The sequence below is a fragment of the Anser anser genome (assembly GCF_964211835.1).
Source record: "Anser anser genome assembly, chromosome: 4".
In the NCBI taxonomy this organism is placed as follows: Eukaryota; Metazoa; Chordata; class Aves; order Anseriformes; family Anatidae; genus Anser; species Anser anser.
In genome coordinates, this window is record NC_139724.1 from 45,329,718 (window position 1) to 45,355,156 (window position 25,439).

Here is a 25,439-nt window from a genome sequence, read left to right on the forward strand (position 1 = left end):
TATTTTAATATTTGGGAAAGGGAGGTTGTTTGGCTTATTTTTTACCCCCAGTCATAATCTGCATTCTTTTTAACCACAAACTAATTGCTTATGGTGGAGTAAAGTGAACTATTTGACTGTGTATTTCCACTCTTGTTTCCGTTTTCCAATTTTACTGTGCAAGCATTCTTGCAGGTCCAAGCTAAAATGAACAGATAAAGTCTTGGCATGTACAAAGAAAATATTTGATAAGATTCTGGATGCCAAAGTATATATGAAGTTCTTGCCCTGGTGCAGAAAGTTAGGAAGGATAGGAGTACTCCCGAGGTATTAACATTTTCTTTTATGTCCTCTTCCATTTCATAATGTTTGCTATTACTTAAAAGGTCTCCTGGCATTCCAGTGATGATAGGAGTTCAGAGGAATGTGAAGTTTTTTCCTTCCTTAATATATGCCTTTTAATTTTTTTTACCTACTACTTCTTGCCTCTGGTTTTCACTCCAACAGATCTGCTTAGAAAGTGCAGCAGAGTAAGGTGTACAGTTTTGCCCAATAAACCAACTCAGAGTAATTTAACTTCCTTTTCTGGGACACAAGTGACAATGATCTTGCTAGAAAATGCAGGGATGGAGCATGTCAGCAGTCACTGATTGAGGCTACAGAAACCTGAGGAAAACCTTTAAAACCTCTCTTCTCTGCTGACCTTCCCTCTTGTGTAGACTTTTTTTATGGTGGTATGGGCACAAAATAAAGCCACACCAAAGATGATGGCTTTTTCCATCTGCTTTTCCCTTGCTTTCATTGATTTGAGCAGCTACAAGAAGCACAAGCCCCTTCCACAGGGAGACATCAGCTTGCTCTCCAGGGCGCGTGGCCCCACCTCAGCTCCACTGAGGCCAGGAGGATGCAGCTGGGCTTCATTACCAGCCCCACCAGTGGGGCCCAGTGACCTTGCTTCCTTTAACAAGCCTTTCAACATCAGCTATAAAAGATGCCTGTCCTGCCTTAGTAGGAGGAAAGATGAGAGTGGGGTGTTAGAGGTAGGTGGGTATTTTTTATTTTATTTTTTTATTTTTGTTTGTTTTTTATTGGAAACTTTCAGGCTTCTAGGTTTTTTTTTAAGCTTTACTAAAAAGCATTTTTTTGTTATTATTGTGATACTATAATTTCAGCCAGTTGTTTGAAAGTGACTTGCAAATATGGATTTATTAAAAAAAAAGTTCCCATTTTCCCTCCTGCTATCTGAAAAGTATAGGTAATTCTTACCTGTGTCTGGTCTAGTCAGCCAGCTAAATTCATGTATAGAAAGTTTAATATAAGCTACGATGCCTATTTATTGCTTGTGGGGGAAAATCTGGAACTCTTCCTCTCTTCTCTGAGGGAAGAATGAATAAATACTTCATATCTTAAGTGTGCCTTGATAATGTAATAGATGTTAAAGGCTGATACAGAGGGAACAATTAACTGCTGGCTTTTGGGGCACTAAGGTTGTGTTAATACATATGCAGATTTCATTACCCGTTTTATCCATTTCTGCCATGTCTGTGTTCTAATAGTGGGTTTGGATGATAGTTCATGCTATTCTTCTGTGGTAGTAAGGACAGGCTGCTTAAAGGTACAGGTATTCAGCAGCTTAATTTATTTTGATCTTAATAGACCCTAAACATATCTGCATAATTTATGTTGCTTGCTTTTTTTAATCGCAATGCTGGTTATGAACTTAGTGGAATAAGATTTTGGAATTGGAATAAGTTGGAATAAGATTTTTCAATCTGATGTAAACTTTCTTAAATGTAAAACTTGTCTTAGCATTTGCTGTACCATACAGGTGTGAAAACTTTCTCTGATGTTGGTACAGCCTCTGAGTACCATTGGGAAACAATCTCTAATTCCAGTCTTCCACTTTCAAGTCTCTCTCTTGACTATGTTAGTACTTATGTAAATAGATTCAGTGCAGGCAATCTTAAAAAAGGCCACATCCTAGATTTGGCAGGTGCTAATTCCCATACCAAGTTTCACTTGCTGTAGTGGAAAGATGTAGACTAGCTTCAGGTGAGGCTTTTCCGGAAGGCATTAGTTCTCATCAAGCTTATTCCTATGAACTTCAATGATAGCAGGGTCCAGCCACCACCAAACGTTCTTGGAAAACCTGCCCTAGGTACTCTGCCAAGTAAATGATGCAAGTACAGAATTTGACAGGCTGGTTCTCATTTGCATTTGAAACTTGTCTTAGTTTTCAGTAATATCTGGTATAACAGCTGCTAGAAGTAACTAGGACTGTGCTTAGTTGTTTCTCTCTATGAAGAGAAAGGTGTGTAGAAACAGGCAGCTGAAATAACTGTAGACTTCTGCTCCACTGGTTTAGTTTAAGTAAAAGTTAATAGGGTTATTAAATGTTACTCTTAAAATGCTTAACTTCCTAAAGGGCCAGAATTCTTATTTTAATTGTCAAAACATTTTTTTCAGTCCTAAAAGTCTGTCAATGAGGGGTCAGACTGACTATGTAAAATATCTTTTTATAAGATAGGAGCGGGAGCTGCTGCTTCATTAAATCACAAATGGGGAACGCTGTTTGCTTGCTTTTCTTCTAGAATGAGAGAAAAGAAGTTATTCTGCTTAAAGAAAAAGTGTGGGGTTTTTTTTGATACCTGTGCTGTCCCAAACCTGGGAGTGCACAGTACTTCAGGTGGAGCAAAGTGGAGATTAAGATGTTTCTGCAGAGTAGACTTATTTGATTTTTCTTTTATTCCCCAGTTTGTATAAGTGTTGATGTTTTCAGCACATTCACTTCTATGTGACTTCCTCTCCCCCTGCCCTTTCAAGATACTGTTTGGCAAAAGCTGTGTACTCTTGTCGAGCTGCAACACCTGTTTCTGGCTGTGCAGTTTAAGCCTATGTGTAGAGGAGGAGCTAGGCTTTTCACATAGCTTCTGTGCTGAACTTTTTTCCCAGTAGCTGCATGTTACTGAGGAGAGCCTTTCATTTGTTGTTTTTAAGTACTCCATGGATTTTGGAGCCTGTTCAGAGTTTCAGTGAAGCTGTGAAAGGTTACAATAGCAACAGGTACAACTCAGACATGGTTTAATCTCCTGAGTGAGTGTCTGGACTGGCTTATAAATTTGTGCTATTAATCCTGTTGAAGATGAAAGTTCTTCATTTCAGCTGTTCTGGTTCCAAATTCTTCTTTTGGAAGAATGCTTTCATGGCTTTTCTGAAATCCACGTAATTGGTTATATTGAGCATAATTCTTAGCTTGCATGGACAACCAATGCTGAAATCAGGGTGTGTAGAAAAAAATCCCTTCCCCTGACCCACCAGTTTTTTAAAGCCTTTTCTTTTATTAAAAAAAAAAGGTCTTTAAATGCAAGTTAAAGTGAACTGATAACACTAATAGGTTTTTGACTGCAGCTGGATATTACTTTCCAGAACAACTTGTTCTTTAATGGTAGGTCTCTGCCCATTTAACAAAAAGATGTATCTATTATCGTATTGTAAGCATGGTTGAATAATGAAAGCATAGTTGGCATTCTGATTTGAGTCACTGTGTATCTTGAAAGTCCACTGACTTACAATTGATTTGTCTGCTGAAAAGTGTAGAGTTAAGGTATCTTTTGATGAACTGCTAGATAAATGTTTATTATGCACTTCAAAAAGGTATCCTCTCCTCCCCTGAAGGCTTCTTACTAATCCTATCTACTGTGAGAAACTGAAAAAGAACAGGTGTGTTATTACTTGAATAGTCACAGCTCATAAACACAAAATTGTATGGATATTAAAAAGGGATGTTACATCTCAAACAGGATAGCTACATCTCAAACAAGATAACTTATTGTCAGGGAGGGGTGATGGTGGTGGGTATTTTCTTTCAGATAGTTAAGCATGGTCCTTATTTTTGCTCTTTAGTGGAATCAGGAGTTATTCCCTGGGACACAGAGGATGAGTTAATTTTGTGAGGACACAAGGATGAAGACCCCACTGAGTGTAGGCACGGCTTGCACATAGGCTGTGGGTATTCCTGCTATTTTTCCTCCCACACACCCATGTATTTTGCCAGCTGCAATCTGTCTCCATTATTATTACTGTGTTTATTCTTCTCAACTGCCTATTACACATCTGGGAAACTAAATGGGAAATAAACACAAATACATTTACTTCAAGTTTTTGCATAGCATTATAATTAGAAGTTGGAGACATCTTTCTCTTCATCGTTCAATACTGACTCATTGTTCTTCCTCTTGTTCTTTTCCTGAACACTGTGTCTTTATAGCTATTATTTCACAGAACAAAAGATTTTTCTTTAATGGTTGATGCGTTTAAAACTAATGGGCAGGTACACTAAGCTAGTGTATGTATTGTGCTGTGCTAGAGAGCTGGAATAGCCTACCTTGAGAGCAGGAGCAGATGCAAGCTGCCTGCAGATGTTGACTAGATGGACAGTTGCTCATGAGCAATTCCATTATGTTTCCTCAGCTCCCTTTCTGAGTAATACTGGGAGATTGCTCCTAACCCCTAATGGCTTCCTTATGTTCTTCTATCCTCATGTGTTCAAACTGTGTAGCTGGCTGCTGGGGAGGACAGCATGGTGCCAATGGCTGGTGCAACACAGTTAGCAGGCAGATAATATGGCAGTGTACAGACAATGCAGTGGTTCCATATCCTCTGTGACTGGTGGCTGCTGAGTGCTGGGTTACATGGCTCTTGCCCTCTCCAGAGAGGGTGGAAGTGACCTGAACAACAGAAAATGCAGCACTTGCTGCTTTGGTTTCAGCACTAGGTTAAAGCAAGCGAGCAACAACTGTTTCTGGATTGTGTTCAGTTGTACAGGATTGCAGTTGGTATTGACGGTCAAAGCCCTCTTTCCAAATCCCCAAAGTCTTTGGGGTGTTTGATCCCTTTCCTCTAGCTTTGTTCATGTTGGCATGAAAGCTGATTGTATAATAACTCAGTCTAGCATTTCCAGCAGGGAGCTGTGCCTGGAGGTTTTAATCAGCAGCTCCTAGTTTGGGTGAAGGGTGGGAGAAGTGAGGAAAGACTGAAAAACTATGAAATACTTACCAGATCCTCATGCTGACTTTACATCCAAACATCCAAGTGTGAGGGAACTGTTTCTGAGATAATTGCTGTTTCTTTGCTCAAATTGTAACCTTGTATGTAGTATATGAAATCATCATGTACTCTCCCTTCTCTATGATGAACAGCTTGACAATGCCACTACTAACATGCTGCACACAGTAGCTGGGTACTTGTTTTCATGATTAAATGAAACACCAAAGTAGTTGTATCACTAACAACAAAAAATAAAAAGCCCTGACCAGAGCTTTGAGGTAGTTCTGTCAGGACATCTTCTCTCAATGATCTTTTAAATTCAAACCTCAGGTTTTCTTTGAACAAAGACTGCATCAGACAAACCTCTCTTAGTAGAGACAAGAACAAAAAGACAGACTAGACATGGGGAAGGATTTATAAAACCAGTCTCCTGTTGCCAACTTTTGTCCTTGTCTTCAGTCTTGGTTTCAGTCAGCCCTGTGGCTTTAGGAGTCCAAAGCAGACTGACTTCACTCTGGTCCCTAGCAAATGTTTTCTATTGCTGCTGGGTCTTGTTTCTAGCTTCTCCTGCAGCTCTCAACCATCTCCCAGGCCTGCACTGGATGCTCCTGTCTCCTTGCTGTTTGCTTCTGCCTCACCTTAAGCATAACAAGTAGCTCTCGAGTGTAGGTGCTGTGCTCTTCACCCAGCAGAGGGACCCACCTGGTTCAGCTGACTTCTTTCAAAAAAATAATACACAAAGAGAAATGAATAAATTGGATGCCATCTGTCCTAGCCCCCCATAGAGACTTTCTCTCTTCTGGAAAAAGAATGTATGTTGTAATAAATGTGAGAAGTGCAATATAAATATTTAGCTACTGTTGACTCATCTGTTTATGCTTTCTGGCTACCTTTTAAAAATGATTTTGTTTCTCTGTAGATTTTCTGTGGAGTCCGGGATTGTTTTTGTTGTCTAGGCTGCTGATTTCTGCTACTTAACAGATAAACAGATACATACATGAAGAAGTGTGGGAGCTCAATATTTGGTATGTGTTCTGCATGGGATGCATTGTTTCGTTCAAATTTGGTGCTGTTGTAGTAGACCTGCACAAATATAGCTCTGCTCAGTGTAAGTGCTTAGGTCAGATTAATAAGAACTGATGGGTAGTAGTTTGAGAGATTGTTGAGAATTACAGCAAATATTCCTAAATTTGAGTAATGCAGCTCCCACACTTCTCTGCACAGTGAAAGTGGCTGCTTTATCCTATTCCAGTCCCAAGCTTCCTGATGATTTCAGATGTTATGGTGGAAATATACCCATCTGTAAATTAACCACTAGTATAATGAAAAGTTATACAAATCTGTAACTTCTAGCCAGTTTCATGACAACTACACTAACAGCAAGATATTTTGCAATGTGGTGACAAACCTTGGTATTGAGGAGAAGGAACATACATGAAAGAAACAGCCAAACAACAAGAACAGAGACGCATTTTCTTTAAATGAAAACATCTTAAACAATGACCTTTCTGACAAACCACAGAAGTACCAAACATGCAGCCTCTTTAATAGCAATTTCATACTGGATCTTTGCACACATACCCCCTGGAAGCTTAATGCAGTCCAAATGTCTGTCCTTTGGACGAGGCCAGTGGTACATGCTCTGTGATGGCTGAGCGAGCAAGTGCAAGTTTGAAAGTTACTCAGGCCAGTCACAATAAATAACTGGAGGGAATTAATGTTCCTTCTCTCAATTTCAGTGTGATTTCTGCTCACTTGATGTTTTCTTTATCTTTTTTGGTGGGAAGGAAGTAAGGAGCAGAGAGGGAACAGAACTGTGAGTGTGTAGTCTATGTCATGAAAATATGCCTGGAGTCTGAGCTGCCAGTGAGTTTAGCCCAAGCCACCTCTAGTTCCTACTGATGCTGAGCTGCTGTAGCACTCATTATACTGAATTTGAAAAAGATAAATGTCTTGATTTATGATGCCTAGAGTGTTGTTTGCTTTGTCCCATTATACAAATACTGTAAACTGAGATAGAGAACAAAAATCTTGTGGGATGATACCGTAATCATAGCTCTTCGTTCTAAACTCTTCAAACTAGTAGATTTCTTACGCAGAAAGTACTTCAGATTTATTTTCATTAATTTATAGAACCTTTTTAATTCTCACTTGCTAACAGGCTTCATCAAAGGGATATATCGGATCAAATAACCATCTGGTTCTTGCATAAGGGGGTTATTATGTGATGTTAATCTGTTATAACAATATCTATCAATAATAAATTTTCAAAAGCCAACTTGAAAGCATGAGTTAGATTAATTGCATTCAGCCAAGCATAGACTATTAAGAGTTGAAGTATTTGTCCATTGCAGGGATTTCATCTGTGTCTATAAATGTTTCGCTTCCAGCCTTTTGGGTTTTTCTATTTTTCCAATAGTTTTTATCATGGTTTAAGGTTAGTTATTACAGTCCTCAAACTTCAAAATTTCATTAGAAATAAGGTATGCTTATTGCCTTCAAGTCCATAAAGATGCAAAACACATGAGGTCAAAACCCTTGAGGTCAGATGAAAATAAACCACTGCTATTTTTATTTGGTGGTGTTTTATCAGAATTGCTGTCCTGTGTATCTATCCAGTAAGTTTTACTGTAGCTTGTCGACCAAATGGAAGCAATGCACAGTCAAAAGCTCTTGCACAAATGACAAAATTGAATGACTCCAAAGAGGAAAATAGTTCCTTTTGAAGAAAGCATAAGGAGAGAAATGGAGATTCTGCTCCTGCAGCTCTTTGCTGGGAGCTCTGTTCAAATGTGTGCCTGTGCCTACATAAGTGGGATGGGTGGCTTCAAAAATCCACTGCTTCAACAGGCAGTACAATAGCAGCAGCTGCATACTGAGTGCCTTGCATCCACTGTGCTTCATTCTCTCCCACTTCTTGTTTAGACTCTTTGTGCCTTAAGAATAACCTCACTTAGACACAGGTTGGGCAGAACCAGGTTAGTTGTGCTGTATACCATGATGCTGCAGGTTGTTTTTATCCATGTAAACAGGACAATGAAGCACGTCCAGCATGTAAGTTGGCCACAGCCATGTTGTAAAATGGCTAACTATGGTTACTTCTGGAGTGCAGACAGGGTTTCATTCAGCTTTTCTGTGATGAATTATTATTATAGTTTGTACAAACTTTCATATAGTTTCAGAAAGGGCATATTAATGTCTTGTACCTCTTGAAAAACATGCTTTCAAATAAGATGCAGCTGCATTGTCCATTGCATTTCAGTCCATTTCCTTGCTGCTTTAGGAGAAAAGATGACTAACTCATTTACAGCAATACTTAACAGTAATAATTTAAAATTTATGGGGCACCCGGTGTCTAGATGCCTTAGGGTGCCTGACAGGCTATAACTTAAAACATAGATTTTAAAAAAGCAGTGTGATTTAACACAATAAAACTGACACAGAAACCCTATTGTGTGATAAACAGAACGGTGTCCCACAAACAATATCAAACCCAAACCCTCTGCAGCCTGACCCAGAGGGGTGCCATTTTCTCTGAAGTGTCAGAGAGGACTACACACTTGAGCTAAGAGAAAGCACTTCTATAGGCAGACTTCACACATAGTAAAACAAACAGCTACAGCCTTGGCCTGAACTGTAGGATTTGTTGCCCTTGTTAACCCAGGGTGAATACTTCAGTATGGAAGCAACATACAGTGGCAGACATCTTTCAAAGTTATTTTTATAGCTATTACTATTCTTTGAAAAGCATACTGTCAAAGTACACTTGTCCTCTTACTAAATTAATTTCTATATGTATAGACATCATTTTTTGTGTTGGTACTTCTCTACCAATTTTAGGTAGTTACAGAACTCCTTTAAAAGTCAGTGAGCAGTTTTTCATCTGTGCTTGGGATCTACTTGTGTCCCAACATATGGGTTTACAGGGTTCTATCAAGCTTTGTCAGGTTCTTGCTGAAGACCAAGAGTAGTTCCTGAGAGGTGCCACGTGAGATCCTTTTCACCAATTAATCTGTTGTTTCCAGACATCAACTTTGTGAAGCCAAGTAGACCCATAAAGTTTAGACAGAAGACTGTCTGCAAGAGTTAATTTGTTTGGTTCATTCTGCCATTGCTTCTAAGGAAGACAGAAATATTTCTTATCTGTCCTAGTTCTGAAAATTAAAAAAAAATAAAATAAAACCTATGATATTGCCTTAAATCCTTCTATTCCTTTCAAGATTGAGTAACTTCACTATACAATGTTAAGCCACATAAAATATTTGTAATAATACAACTTAATCTTTGAAATAACTACTGGATTTCTTTACTGTCATTTCTTTTGCTTGTTTTCTAATCTACGTTAGCCATTTTACAGTTGATCCTTGTAGACCTCGGCAACAGTATCTGAAAATCATTTGAGGTGGAGTTGTACACGTGATTGCTGCTTGTTACATCTTTTAGAGTAGGAAAGGATTGTCCTGAAGGTCTAGCCTGACATCTTGTATAATACAGACTTGGAAATAAGACTTCTATGGTTAAGCAGATTATCCTACTAAGTATTGTGGAAGATGATCTTGTGTAAATATTCTTTCTAATAACAATAGGACCGTTTGTAATTTTATTTGATATTGTGACTGTATCCATAGGGGTGTCAGTCTCTTGATTTGGGCATACAGTTTCAACAACAGTGTATTTCAATCTTATATGTCACATCATCCTAGCTAAATAATGCTAGCAAGAAATGCAATGCCCCCAAAAGTGCTGTAGCTAGAAATGTACACATCATGGCATCAAAAAATATTTGATGTACAGTGAAATTTTTAGATCATAGCTATTTAAAAACAAGTGTTACTTACAAAGCTTGGTAGAGGATATAAGAACACAAATTAATTTTACAGAAATTGATGCTATTCAGTGGGTGGTCATAAATCAGAATGGCTGTTACTGAAATGCATTCCTCTGTGTTATAACACTTGTTTTAAAATATTGTCAACATACCATCTAGTACTTAAGATGCATGAAGATGAACAAGTGTTGTTAATTCCAGTGAGCATTGGGTTGATGTAAAGCCTCTGGACTATTTCTTTTTTCAAGCATATACAGCACAGATCAACAGCTAGCATGCAGGTCTGTTTCTCTGATCCTATATTCTCAGCTGACTTGACCTTGAATTCTGGAAGTTTTGGATGGAATTACCAAGTACCCATGGTGTCAGATAAAATATAACGGAGAACAGGAATGTATTTTCAGATATCATAGTGTAAAGAAAAACTAATTCCTGACAAATGTTTTTTTTTTTAGGCTCTGTTCATTCCAAGCATAAATGCATGAGGTGCCAGATTCTTCCCTCCTCCTCCAAAAAGAAAGCATATGCTGGTTCTTAAGGCCAATAAAGCAGCTCATGACCATCGGTATTGGTGAATCTGGGTAGCTGGATCTGTTAAGGCCTGTAGGTGGAGAACTCAGATTTATTTTAAACTTTTGTGTGTGGTACTGGCTTCTGTCTCTTCTTTCAGAATACAACATATACCTGGATGGAGTGTGGCAAAGACCTACAGTGAAGAACTCACATCCCTGTCACCTATGCCTGCACTTAAAGCAGCAAGATCTTTGCCTCCTTCCAGATGATTCGTTACAGCACTGAGTAGTAAGTGTTTCCTGGGGGAATATGCCACCAACTAAGGAGATAATTTCAGTGGAGAACAAGCAGATAGTGCTTTACTTGCTTTCAGTCTCCTAAGATGGGCTTAGAATAGTTTTTGCATATTCTAAAGTTACTGGCTCCTACTTCAGCGAGTGCTCTAAGGAACAGTAAAATGTTCTTAACTATAGTATATATAAATTGATTTGAGATTGATAGCAGGAACTTCTGAGAAATTGTGTGTGTATGTGACTGTTCTCAAAGGATTTAAAAATATTCTGTGTAGCACTTCTGTCACCCTGCATAGCAGAGTATTAAAGATTCAGGTTGAAGTGAAAGTCTGAATATCCAACATGAATATTCACATGGCAGGCATGAAAGGTAGAGGTCACTAATGAAAGCAGTTATGTCTGCTATAAAAATATTAACAAACCACTGTATGCTCATAGTACAGTATAGTTAGCTGTTTTCCTGCTATGGGAAAACCCAAGTGTTCCAGCTTCTGCATTTTGTTCAGGAATAGTGGAAAAATACCTTACTGTGTTAAAGATTTTTGGAAGTTTTACAAAGAATTTATAGTGTGGTTGAACTACCAAATATGAGTTAAATTATGTGCATACAGCAGGTACTGAAAGGGAGCCTAATTTTTTTGTAAATGAAAATAGTTGCATAGAGCAGGAATCAATTGATGGCTACGTTTGTATTAGATTAAGATCCCTCAAGATTAGGTTGTAAGTAGGAGAGGAATTATGTAAGTTTAAGACTTAATGCTTCCAGAAAGAGCATATGATCAACTCAATGCAAGGTATAATGGGAAATGGGGTCTGAGAAGGTGAGACCTTTATACAATAGGACATGTATGTGAATGGTTAGCATTGAAGGAAGTAGTCTGCCCAGGAGAAGCTGGATCTGGAAAGTCACTTATCATTAGAGATCTGATCCTGAAGAGTCTGACAGCAAAACCATGGTGGGTGAGATGAGTATAGGAAGTCACCCCTGAGTTGAAATAGTATACTACTGAGCTGAGGAAGATGTTTTTACGATATTTAAGGATGCGATTTCTAACTTCCTTTAAAGTAGTTTTAAATGCATTTGAAGGTTTTTGTTGTATATCCAGAAAAATTCAGGTGTTTTGTCCAGAGAACTGAAAATCTTCACTCTGTTTTCTGAGGCAGTATCTACTGGACTTCTGATCAATGTCTACTGCATCTGGACTTTTTTACTCCTTTGCTTATAAGACCTCTAACTGCTATAGAAAGAAATTAGACGTGTTTGCCATGATTTTACTTGACCAAAACGTGCAGGTACTTTGTCTGGTAGTCCCCTTTCTAGAAACACGGTGCCTCAAAATGAGGCAGCTCTGTTCTCCAGCTGAGGCTTAACACATACTGAAGATTATTTTACGTTGTGGTTGTTCATTCTGGAGTGTATAAACAGGAGTATATTTGAGACATTCACAACAGCAGGATAACTTTGATTAAGTTTAGTGTAAGACCCACTACTGCTTCCAGATCTTTCTAAAGAGATGCTACCTGTGCAATTGTATCATTCCCTATTCCTGGTGCTGGTGAGTTTTAGCTATCTTCTCAGTATTGAAATGCAACCTGATCTTTCAGATCATTTGTCAGCATAAATGCAAATACTGTAGGGCTTAGGGCAGACCCATGTGATATATACTATTTTGAAAATTAGTTACTGATGCTCAGAGAACTTTCAGCTATTCCCTACTAGCTCTTTAAACTTCTTTCCTATACTGCTTACATAAACCTGTCGCATGAGAGAGCAGGAAAATATTGCTATAGTCCAATTATAGTATGCTTTTCTTAGCAACATCTATATGAAGTGGATCAATTAAATGGTTATTACTTTGAATATCACTAAATAACCTGAATTATTAGCTTAATCCAGCACTGACTCACTTAAAATCTTGCCTTAAGATTTTTTTAAACCCTAGTTTAAAAACCTCTGAAACAATAGGAGCGAACACTTAATATGCGGTCAGCTTGGGAATGGAACTGCAAACACATGTATGTATTTAAATACCTTCAAAGAATAAGGAGCAAGTTCTTAATACTGAAATCCTGGCCCTGAGTTCTAGGACTTCAAGTATCTGAGAAAGCTTTGTCAGTAACTGTCTTATATGCAAAGACAGACATAAGTTGGAAAATCAGTCTTGCCATTTAATGCTTTCAATTATATTGAGTATTGCAACACAAGAAGTCTGTATTGGTTTACAGGGAAAAAAAAAAAACAAAACTTGGCATTGATTGGAAGAAAGATCTGGTGGGGAAATAATTTTTAGGTTGAAATGTTTATTGAATTCAAACAGCTCTTAAAGAATTTTTGTAGAAAAAAAGCCACAAAAAAAGAGCAGTCCTTAAAAATAGCTTCGAAAGGAATCTTCCTCAGCAAATCCAAGTACATTAGGGAAAGAATAACTTGGGTTTTTCAGAAACCAGGAAATGCAGACAAAACAAATACTGTCAGAAGTGGGGAAAGAAGCTGAGACTGAATAGATGGGGCTTGTCATATTTACAAAAGGCATGCTTAGTTGTTTAGGGAAGTAGATTGCCTTCTAAGAGACTGAGTTTTTTAACTGGTAGTGTAACATGGTTTAAGTTGACTCATGTCAATACAATTTATTCCAGGTACTTATAGCCATCATGCCTGGCGATTACTAGTAGTAAGGGTGCTGTTGTCCCTAAGGAAGGGGGGACTTTAAAGGCATACACAGCTCTTGCTAAGCTCTGGTAGTTAATTTGCTGTTTGTTTTTAAACATTTTATTTGATAAAATTATCAAAATTTAATTTTTTTAATCCAATACTTGGATTTTATTTTCAGAAACGATAAAGTTGTCATATTTGCATGCACTGGTATGTTGTGTGGACTAAAGCAGTATGGCTTCACATTGTTTGTTAATGTTGTATATCAAAATCACTGTTACTGGTTCAAAATAGCCATGTATATTTGGTTTCTTTGGATAAGGGGGTAGTCATTTTTTTTTCTTTTAGGCTGAACTCAGTATAACTGTAACTCGCAAGAACAAGAAACCTGAGAGTCTGTATACTATTTTTTCCCATCTTCCCCTCAAATAGTCATTACAGAAGCTGGAAGCTTTGCTTCCTGAGAACTTGTGTAAAAAAAAAAAAAAAAGGGCAAAGCCATTTTTCCATCCTGGTCTGGATACTGTAGTGTAGAAAGTTTGGGAAGTCTGTGATGGAAAAAGAGAACAATGAACCTACACAAAGTTAATGACCTTGTACCTAGTCAGAGAAAGTGGCTTGACAAATTCCAGGGATATCTGACTACAACCCTTGCATACCTGGTCAAAGCTAAACGCTATTTGCACACTGGAAAAGTGCAGATATACACGAATAAAGGCAGGCTGACAGTATTGCAAGTGTTCTCCTAATGGGCTACCACCCAAGGTAGCCCAAGGTTGCTTTTAAAGTGTTGCTTCTGTTCTAACCACGTTGGAGGCAAGTGGAGGAGGTTAGAAAAGAGATGCATAGATCCAGGAGGGAAGCTTTCAAAACAGCTGCTGCAAATGTGATTAACCTTCAGTAAAGAAATATATTGTGCAATAGTGAATGTAAAGACTGGGAATGGAGAACCACTATCACGAATAACACCCCTTCTAGGATCTGTCAGCTGCCAGAACCTAATTGCTGTGGATGCTGCAACAGCTAATACTCTAATACTTAAGGATGCAAGGAACTATTAAAAGGATAAAAGAACATTTGCCTTTCTGATTTCAGTCCAGCTGCTAGAGGGGCAGGAGGAGGGGAGGGAAGAAATGTGAAGTCCGTAAATACTTTTAAGGATGATACCATACCATCCATCTAAACAAAGGACTAGCAATTAAGAGCCATCCCTTCTTCTGGAGAACAGATTTTTTCTCTAAGCTGTGGGACACTTCAGGGGCTGGCATGTTTACTTCTGGAATCTTGAACATTGCTTTGGCTTTAAATCTTTTTCTTCTAAGAATGTGACATGTTAACTTCTTAAGCATGACCCTTAATTAGCTGTTCCTTGGGTGGGGGGAATATGGTACTATGCTTCTGGGATGATGTTGCAACAAGTATTAAAACTTCAGACAAGTAACTCCTGCAATTATTTTGTTTGTCACAACACATGGATTCCTTCCATGGAATTTAATTTGGGATGTAGCAGCTTCCATGATTGTGGAAGAGCTTTCTCATAAAAAATACATTACAGGGAGCTTACGCAAGTGGTTCCTGACACTATCAGGCTTCAAATCTGGAGGTTGTTGGATGTCCCAGTGTTTTTCCTTGATGCTGAATGTAGTTCTGAACATGTAACTACAGAGTAACATAGAAGCAGTGGCTCGACATGTTTGGTATCTCTCTGTGCTAGACTGCAGATGAGTTGTAGCTCACTGTTTGCATTTGGAGGTGGAGTTGGGTGGGTCTGTGGTGAAAGGTGTGCTTTTTCAAATGTTCAGCACTGTGTAGGCTGTGGATATGCCCTAGAATAGGCCATATGAAGCTTTATAGCACTATGTTAACCTAATCATAATTGACTTGATGAATGGACAAGCAATTCAGGAACTAAAAAGTAGAGCAATGGGGAAGCACAATGTATGAAGGACGTTTCATATTTGCTCAACTCGAAGTATATGACCTACTACATAAATTGTAAAGGTACCTTTATTTAAGAACTAAGATAACAAATGACGGAATTTTTGGGCCCCTCGCTATAAGAAGGACATGGAGGTGCTCAAGCGAGTCCAGAGAAGGGTGACGAAGCTGGTGAGGGGCCTGGAGAATAAGTCTCATGAGGAGCAGCTGAGGGAGCTGGGGTTGTTCAGCCTGGAGAAGAGGAGGCTCAGGGGTGACCTTATTGCTCTCTCCAGGTATCTTTAAGGAGGCTGTAGCAAGGTGGGGGTTGGTCTGTTCTCCCACGTGCCTGGTGACAGGACGAGGGGGAATGGGCTAAAGTTGCGCCAGGGGAGGTTTAGATGTTAGGAATGATGTTAGGAAGAACTTCTTTACCGAAAGGGTTCTTAGGGCTGCCCAGGGAAGTGGTGGAGTCTCCATCCCTGGAGGTCTTTAAAAGACGTTTAGATTTAGAGCTTAGCGATATGGTTTAGTGGAGGACTTGTTAGTGTCAGGTCAGAGGTTGGACTGGGTGATCTTGGAGGTCTCTTCCAACCTAGGTGATTCTGTAATTTAAACTTACAAGAATTAGCCTTTCTTTATTATGTTTATAACAGTTCAAATTGAGTATTATGCCTTTTATATAACTTTGTGCTTCATTACTCACTCTTATAAGGTGCAGGTTAGAATAAAAATGCCTCCTATTTTTCAATACATTACTTCAAAATGGATTGTTTTTAATTGAGGTATATTCCTCAGATTTTTTTGGTCCCCAACAATTCATTGGTCTTATTCAGTTGAAATGAATACTAAAACTATCAAAGCATTCTTCTTAAAAGAATTAGGCCAATAAAAATGAAACCCAGCTGTCCCCTCGTATTTCTTTCCATATTTTTTGCAATTATATTTTGTAAATAGCAACCGAAGTGTTCAGAGCTAGTTTAAAAATGCAAAACAAAAATGGTTATGTTAATAATACCGGGAAAGAAAACATAACTGTGTACATGAATTAAAACTAATGAATCAAATAAAGCAGTTGTGTGGGGAGTAGTGAACACCCCAAACCATCCAATCAAATCTTGTTCAGTGGCTGCTGCTAAGTATGTCCTCTTCCTATCTTTAAACTTCTTAGCTGGGTTAATTGAAATGTGCTTTATGTATCTAAAATATGGAATACACTCAGTACATGCCAGGGTACTTCTGAAGATTACAATCAAATGTTACGTACAGTGGAACCAAAAATGTGTGAAGTTCATCCACTTTCATGCTTGTTCCTGGGGGAACATTGAGATTGCAAGGAAGGGACTCACTGAGCTTGCCTACACCTGAGTGGCATTAGGGTTTCACTCTGAAAGAAAGTCATATTTTTAATAACTTCTATATAATTTTGTGCTGTCACTTCAGCAGTGCTTTTTAAATACACTGGATTAATTCCAGTTCACAATACTAGGTAAAAACCTGTGTGTTTTATATTCAAACTCTAATCTCCACTGGAATCTCTTCATTGTCCTTTTCCCAGGACTCTGGCTAAAGAGAGAACTGGTATTTGAAGTCTCATGGGACCCTACTGAGTATGCTTATTCTTATTATATGAACAAATAACTTCATCTTGTGTACATATCAAAGCTGCTTTCTTTCTATTCTTGGAACATCATCTACTGCTGTCTAGCCCAGCTGTGGTAGATCAACTTCCTTGAGCAATAATGGTATTGTCATTAATAATGGCTAAGGAATTCTGCACAAATCACTTCTGTTTTCTCTGGGTGAGTGTGGTTTCTGCACGTGACTCTTGTCTGAGCTGTGCACACAAACCAATTTTCTCAAGCATTGTTCTAGAACATGAGTGCCACCCATTAGCACAGTTAAGCCACCTAGGCAGCACTGAATAGCCTTGGCAATGAAGTTGATTGTGTCCCTGAGCCCAAACATTCCTGGATTGATTGTCACCCCCAATTGCACCTGTTTTAGTGCAAATGCCAAAAAATATATATATTTGAAAACAGCAAAGAATTGCCTTGATATATGTTTATGCAAGAGTTGGAAACTTGAAGATAGCAAATCATTGGGTGTGGTGATTTATAACTATAGTGTAGACAACACTGACATACTTAGTGCAGCAAATATTTGGTGTCTTTCAGAAGAAATCAATAGGTCAATGCAGATTGCTGTACGCAGACTTAAAAAACTGTTGATATGAGGTTTTGGGAGGTACACACAAAGGCATACTTCTCAGTTTCTAAAAAAAAAAAAAAAATAAGCCTGGGCAATTGACTGACATTTTTTTTCCCCATACTTTGCTCATTAGAGCCTTTACTGAGATGGTAGATAACTATCTGTTCCATGCCATCTGGCAGCTGTTTGTGCGGAGGGGCCTTGGAGGTATTTCTTCATGTCTTTCTACTAGGGCATCATGGTTCTTGAGTCTGAGACATAGCACTGAGAAGTTTTGTCAGTGTAGTCATATCACATGGTGGTCATATCATACTCCCAAGCTGCTGCCAGTTATGCCAGTAAACCCTGCTGTACATGTAGCTGTTTTAACAGCTGTTACAGCTGTACAGCTGTTTTAACAGCTACATGTGTTCACTTGTTCAGTTGGTCACTTTGGAGATGACTTTGCTATGCCAGCAAGAAAACTCCTTTTGCTGTTGTATGCTGCATCCGCATCCTCAGCTGAAGTATGTTCATAACAGAATGACGGCAGGCTGTATGCACCAAATACAAAGCAGTAATACTGAAACTTGCATGTTCTGCATGTTCCACTCTAGACATTGACTAACAGTCAGCATACGTTCAGCACGATATGATGCCTTTCATCTTTGTTCTGTCTGATCTGATTCATTTGGATCTCTGAGATGTCACTCTCCTTGCAGCTGCAGATAGGACAAAATAAAAGAGCTGTTAACGTGTCTGCTTGATTAGCATTGTCAGTTTTATGCTTGAGAAGGCTGACTCTATCCCCTGCAGTGCCCCTTGTATGAACCAGAAAGGGCAAAACTAACACCACATTAAACTATTTATAACACCTTATGGTCAAAATGGCTGACTAATTTAATTTAGAAGAATCTATTGGTGTTTGGGCAGTTGTGAATATCCAATTAATCTGACAACATCCATCACACTATGAGAGACTGGTGTCTGCTTTGCCCGATCTATCCTATTTTGCTTAAACTGAAGGAGATATAACTAGCTGCGTTTCATATTAGAATAATTATGGGCGAAGTTTCTAAATAAGAATAGTCATGCCTACTTCAAGAGCTTAAATGTAAACGAAGTAAATGCATTGCAAACTATACTGTAGTATTTCTGAAGAAGCTGAAATATGAAGTGCTTTCAAGCTCTCTTGATAAGAGAAATACTGAGGACTTCATAGAGTGCAAATTAATTTTAAAATACTCAGGGCCCTTGAAAAAGGTCAGAGACAAGGAAAATGATGCTAGCATCTTAATCTTGCATGTACTAAGATCGGCCTCAACTTAAGAAGATATTCTAGAAAAAATATTAAGTATGTTCAGTTATGCATATGGAAGCATTGGGACTGGATCTCAAGCTTAGTTAAGTTTTGTTATTACTCTTAAAACTGAAATAGTAGGCCTAGATAACTTATTTCCTCTTGTTCACTACAATTGTTTTTGAGGTATTAGAGTTCTTATTTTCATTGATGTAGTGTTTTTTTTTTTGATGCCCTGGATGCTGTTAATTTAGAAAGTCTAGATTTTAAAGTTGTACGCCTGATTGCTGTTTTAATTCCCAAAGTCATTTGGGGCCATGTTGTTTGAGTTTCCCTTCCTGTTGTCAAAGTTGGGGCCTCCTCTACTTTACAAGAGCAGTTGCTCACGTACTGAATGACATCATATCATACATCACTGTACGCATCTGTGTATATAGATGTGTGGATGAGGATACACATAACGAAGGTGATGTTTTTTTAAAGCCATGTATCTACTATATGATGCTCTGTATAAACTAAGCACAAAATGGCAGAGTTGTGCATGTATATAGGGAAACCAGGAAGTAGTCAAAGGGACTCTTGTATATGGCTGGCCCTGTTTCTCCTTTTTTCCACTTTTCCCTACTGTCTATGGTCTGACAAGTTTTGCTACTGCAGAAACCCACTTGATCCAGAAGAAGGCCACATACTTTTGTACTGATGTTTACTGCCATCTCGAAATGAAAATTCTGTGCATTTTTTCATTCCCTCCTACTGCTACCACCACAACACTTGTCTTATGCGTTGGTGGCGACTAGAAACTTTAACTATTTCGACTCTATACATCTGTTAATGTCTCTGGAAGAACACCAAGGCTAACCCCGGCTGAGGAACTCGCTTCCTCCCCTTCGGCCCCTCGACAGCGCGAAGCCCCCGATGGTCTCCAGCGGTCCCCAACCGCCACTAACGGTCCGCAACGGCCGCTGCCCCGCGGGTGAGCGCGCCCCCTTCTGCCGCCCGGCCCGGCGGGTGCCGGTGCCGGCTCCTCCCCTCGCCGTCTTCGGGAGCCGGGCGAGCCCCGCACCCAGCCCCTCGTCCTGCCCCCTCCCCCGGTGCGATGGAAGTCCCCGGGAGCCCTCCTCCTCCTCCTCCCCGCTAGCCGGCGGCGGCCCGGCCCGGTGCAAAATGCTCGGCATGTACGTGCCGGATAGGTTTGCCCTGAAGTCGTCCCAAGTACAGGACGGGATGGGGCTCTACACGGCCCGCAGAGTGAGAAAGGTGGGTGATCGCCGGCCCGGCCCGGCCCGGCGGGGAGCCCTGCCACGTATCGCGGCGGGGCCGTGCCGCGCTCAGCCCTGCTCCGCTTCCGCCCGCCCCGAGCGAGCCGAGCCCGTCGTTGCCTCCGCCCGGCCCGCGGAAGGGGAGCGGGGCGCCCTGCGGGGGTTCCCCCTGCTGTTGTCGCACTTTGTCCCCACTTTATTGCGCTCCTCTGGGTTTGTTTGGCGCGCCCCTGGCCCTACGGCTCGGTAGGGTGGGCGGTGCAGGTCCTCGATCCAGGGCAGAAATCCGGGCCCGGTGGGGGTGCGGTCCAGCTGATCCAGCTGCACATCTCTCATCTCCCGAACGGGCCCTGCCCCGTGATGCCGCCTGACTGCGGTGAAAAATTCTTGATTGTTTGAAACCCCAGTTAAAACTGCTCAGGTGGCTTGCTCAAACAACTTCTTCCAACCGCTAGAGGCATACCTAAAGTTACAAACCCTGCAGTAGCATGCACTTCCAGTTATATATGTTTTGCTTTCCATCTTTTTCCAGGTTCTGCTTCTCACAGGGTTGGCAGAGCTGCCTAATTTTTCAGTGGTTTTGTCCACAGGGCTTAGGCACCTTGATGTAGGGGTGCCAAATCTTTAAGCTGTTCAAGAGGGTTAACAGGGGGCAGAGAGTCCAAGCTTTTTATTAGTTAGCTTATTATTATTGTTTTCACTGAGGTTCTGAACATTCATTTGAAACCTTTGAGAATTCACACATGAAGGAAAATTGTAGGCTGCTATCATATATCAATCCCTGGACTCTGAAATAGAATTAACTTTACAGTGAAACTCACTGAAATTGTAACCTGTCTGTTAATGTCAATGCTGAAGGTCTGAGTCCCCTTCCTTTACACTGTTGTATGTTGAACCATTAGATCTATATGCCAGGGAAAACAGAGCTTTTTCTTAACAGAACTACTCCATGTTACTTTTGAATTCTCTTTTTATACAGGCAAGGTATATGCTGTCAGAGCTGTGCCTGTATAGCTCTGCCAGTGTGAGTTCCTCATACAGGACATCCTAACAAAACTGAAATGTTGCAAGTGGGACGTGTGTTATATGTGGAACATGGAAGGAAAAGGTGGAGGCAGTTACAGTAAGATCTGTCTATGTTTTAGGAGTGTGTCATGACAGTGTCTGTTAGAGACTTGGTTTTTGTTTGGCATTGAATCCTCTGTGCTGGTAGCACCAACAGTTGTGGTATGCGAAGCCCTGATCAAAAGTCTATGCCTGACAGACGGGCAGACTTTCCTCCTCAGTAGGATGAGGAAACCAGCTTCTGAGTTGTCCTTTGGAAACCAGGCACTGCTTGGAACAGGTATTCCTAAAAACGGTTGAAGACCTAAGCACAGTGTGTGGCCATAGCTGCTCACAGAACAGCAGATGTGTAAACAACACAAATGATGCATTGGATATAACCAGACTGTGTGTTACTCTTTTCCCATGGAAAGAAAAATCTGAAGTGCTCTCAATGTTTCTTCCTTTCCAGTAGTGAGGCAGCATTACTACACTTTATGTTTATAATACAGAGTAGCTAATAGCTGACAAATTGTTAAGTAATACCTTGGAGCTCTGGGACTGGGAGGAGGTGTTGAATATGGCACTAATTGTGAAATAATATCTGTGTTCCTGAATAGCAAATACCGCATCATTTTCTTTCTGTTATCACACAACTGTAGTTGTCTTAACTGGAAGTCAAATGCATTTCAAATGATCTTATAATCAGAAATTGCAGTAGCAACTCTCCAGATGTTAAGTAATCATGAAGTAGGCCTTGGAAAACTATAGTATTAAAACCAAAGTTTTGGTAATAATACATTTTGACCTGCTGTTACTTACCATCTTCTTTTGTTCCTTCAGGCTTTATGCCATGTTTTCAATCTTTTGTCTGTAGTCATAAAAGGTGGAAACTTTGTTTTGTTACCTTAACAAAAGCTGTGATTCTCTTGTAAATTTTTCTCCAACAGCTTAACAGTGGCTACAACACCAGAATCTTAAGACCCTTGGTATAGTCTTGAGAGAGAGCTACTACCTTTTCCAGTGTTCTGCTGAGTCTGGAACACGTTTAAGCACTGCTGCTTTTTTGAAAACAGCTGTTGGAAGCAGCTTTTTGACATTTGAATAACGTGCCTTTCATATCTTTCAATCATTTCTATGGTTGACTTCAGACTGTGCTATAAACCTGAGCTTTTTTGATTGGAGTGGAAGTCTTACTATGTTTTTGATTTGTATATTGGTATACGACAGCATATTTATTAGCTGGGACTAATAAATATATGCATACATGTGAAAAAAAATCATCTTAAAGGCTGAATTAATAATCTCCACAGGCTTTTGTATTGCAAGACACCAGATTTTGCCGTGTCTAGTTTCTGCTTTTTGTCTAAATTTGAGAAGCTATAAAAAGTGCTTAGTAGTTTGAATCACCTCCAGTTCATGTTACATTCACTTTATATTACTGGTGGGCATCTTGCCTTTTACTTTCTCTATTGTTTTGAACTTCTACAAGGGCTTAAGCATATTGCAGGAGAGGTTTATTCGTTTGGAGTAGTTGAGCTAGGAATGACATGTGGTATTTCTTGTTTTGAGTCAGTATGCCCTATTAAACTGTTGTTATGTTTCACCCCAGAGGTGATGTGTTGTTAAGTGGTAGGTAAAATTAATCCTGTAGGTACTTCGTATGGTATGTAGGCATCCTTTGGATTGTGAGGATGAATGTATTACTGAGGTGAGGGTTGTGGAAACCTTCAAAGTAGTTAAGGAATAAATTCATCTATTTTGCCCACTAGTAATGTTAGTAATGTTAGTGTTGTTCTGCTGCTGAAGTGAGTGTAGGAGACTGGCTGTTTCAGGTTCCTTATTCATTAGGTCTTTTAATTATTTCTCTGTTAAACTTATGGAGATTTTTTCTTTTCCTTTCTATAGAACTAATCTAGGTTACAGTCAAACAAGCTTCTTTCATCTTGATCCTTGCTATGACTGATAGGGGGTTGCTATGTGATAGGGGGTTCTGCAGTTACAACCATGTCCTCCCTCAGAGCCCAGCAGCTGTAGTGAGCTAGTTTCTTGTTGCACCAAAACTATGTGGCGCTTTGTAAGTGGATGGGAAAAGCCTGTTCAGCTTGGTGTGAGAGGTCTCCCAAAAGTGCCTACCTTATGTTTGCTGAGGCTAGAAAGGACCATACATCTCCAGAACAGAATTCCTCTGCCACCATCTTCCTCGCTTTGCAAACGATGAAAGTTGGTATGGAGATCAGTGAGATCAGTGAGAAGTGAATTTTTACTCTCGCTGCCTATATGTCTATCTCCATTGGTGCTTTGGGCTCTGGTCATTGTCTGGTGTTCTTGTCTTTTTACCTCCTTATTCTCCTGGTCCTTTGAATGGAATATTTGTTGAGCACATTTTAATATATTACTCCTCTAGTCTGTTGCCTTGTTATTATGCAATGTCAATTTTCTTTTCTGTTGTTTGTTACCTCCTCAAGTTTCATTTAAAATATATATATATTTAATTTATTTACTTGGTTGAGGGATCATCCTGTAAGTTTTCTATTCCACCTTTTCCTTGCCACTGTACCTGTAAGCAAGGAAGAAGAAGGAAAAACACGTAGCAGGCTGTTTCTGGGATCATGGAATGTGTCTGGGGGAAGGGACTTGTAGTCAAGATCGATCCTTTCATTAGCCATAATGTTGTATTTTTAAAGAAACACCAAAGTTGCTTTTTATTGTATAATTATAACCTGTAATGCCTTAAAGTATATAACAGCTTTTTTTTATCTTAATATTGCATAAAGGAACATTGTGTTCTGCATTCCAATTTATATGGTTTATCAATGCAAATAAGAACAAGGGGAGAAACAGGCCTATGCCAGGTGGAAGTCCTAGTTGAAGTATTTACCCTGCTGCTGGCATGAAATCTATAAAGGGAGGGGAAAAAAAAAACTCTTTTGGAAGAACATAGCAATGGATGTTTTCACGATGTGTATTACGACTAGCAGGTGGCATAATATTTTAACTTTTTTTGAAGGCTTGAATTAATTCATAGACATGTGCATATTCCCTCATTTTTTAAACAAGTCCCTCTGTATGTTCAAAACCTCAAAGTTATTTAGTGTTTTGATTTGTGGCACTTCAAAAAGTAGTGTTGCAAATAATCCTGCAAATAAATCTAATGTAAACTTTGTGCTTGCCAAATACTTTGGACTTATTGGGATGCATATTGCAAGATGCTTCCTGAGAATCTTATAAGAAATGTAAGAAATTTGACTTGTAAATATGACCCTTATTTAAAATCAAGAAAAATGCTTTATGCCAAATGGAAAATTAGCATGTACAGGGAAGGTATGGTTTTAAGAGATTCTTTAATCCATAAAAAGAATGGGAATGAGCTTGAAGTTGAACCCACAAGGATGTGCACCTTTTTGGCTGATAGTGGGCTTCCAAAATAAAACTGTCCTTTTCCACTTGAAACTAAAATTGAGACCTCTGCTGGAGTTTGGAATTCACTTTTTTTTTTTTTTAATATATCCCCTACTGATTCATTTTCTTTTATATTCATTCCTTAGGGTGAAAAATTTGGCCCCTTTGCAGGGGAGAAGCGAATGCCTCAGGAACTGGATGAGGACACAGACTGCAGGCTCATGTGGGAAGTGAGTAGTCTCCAGTGAGGACATCACACCTAGCAAAAAGTGCTCCCAGGATTATGTTTTCATTGTAACATTTTTTTTATTTTTTAGTTAAGGCTTAAAGATACTGTAGCTAGATGTTGCACTTACTGATGATATTAGAGTACACTTTTTGTGTAGGGATATTGATAGGGAAATTACTTCTTTGAAAGGATAAAGAAATAACAAATGATAATTTCTAATCAATGAAATATGAAACAAAAATGTAACAGCACTATGGAAAACTGTTGAAAATTGTGAGAATTAAAAATGATGAAAGTAATTTGCATATGGGATTGTAAATTACTGAGATTCTGGTTTATGTTTGCCAACATGTCAGGTCACACAAAGCATTCGCTGCTGTGGTGCCTGTGCTAGTATTTGGCAATGGTAAGGTAAGTGAAATTTTTGTATTTTACTAACATTTGTAATTCAATGTGTAGTTACGAGATCTTTAGCAAAATAAAAACCTGGTGCTATGGGTAGATGAAAGTACAGGGGGTTTCGGGGCGCTTCTAAAACATACTAAATCTTGTAATGAGGTCCTTAACACTTGTGTCATAGCTGTGTTTGCCTGTAGCAAAATTCTGTCTGGGTTTACCAGCTGAGGACTTCACACTTTGACTGAAAAATACTTGAAATAACATTTCAAACTTGTTCTAAGCACCTGCTTTTCGGTGCTTCTGTTCCATCTTTGTAATCTGTGATTTCTGCTCTAGTTCTTTGAATAGAATTCATGTCTTTCTTTTTCACCCAAGCAATTTCCATTG

At 39.3% G+C, this 25,439-nt stretch overlaps 1 protein-coding gene across 8 annotated transcripts in view; it reads left to right on the plus strand.

Moving 5' to 3' along the window:
* The first annotated feature begins 330 nt into the window (after nt 1-330).
* The window catches only part of PRDM5 (PR/SET domain 5), a 114,609-nt gene continuing 89,500 nt past the window's right edge, over nt 331-25,439 (plus strand). The window contains exons 1-5 of one of the 8 annotated variants that reach the window (XM_083835142.1): nt 331-1,019; nt 5,945-6,050; nt 10,524-10,654; nt 24,571-24,654; nt 25,010-25,064. In XM_083835142.1, the coding sequence (XP_083691268.1) occupies nt 24,623-24,654; nt 25,010-25,064 (87 nt within the window). In that variant the 5' untranslated portion in view covers nt 331-1,019; nt 5,945-6,050; nt 10,524-10,654; nt 24,571-24,622. Of the gene's footprint in view, nt 1,020-5,428; nt 6,051-10,523; nt 10,655-19,235; nt 19,977-24,570; nt 24,655-25,009; nt 25,065-25,439 lie in introns of those variants that run through there. The other 7 variants (XM_083835143.1, XM_083835144.1, XM_083835141.1 and 4 more) reach the window with 7 other exon arrangements.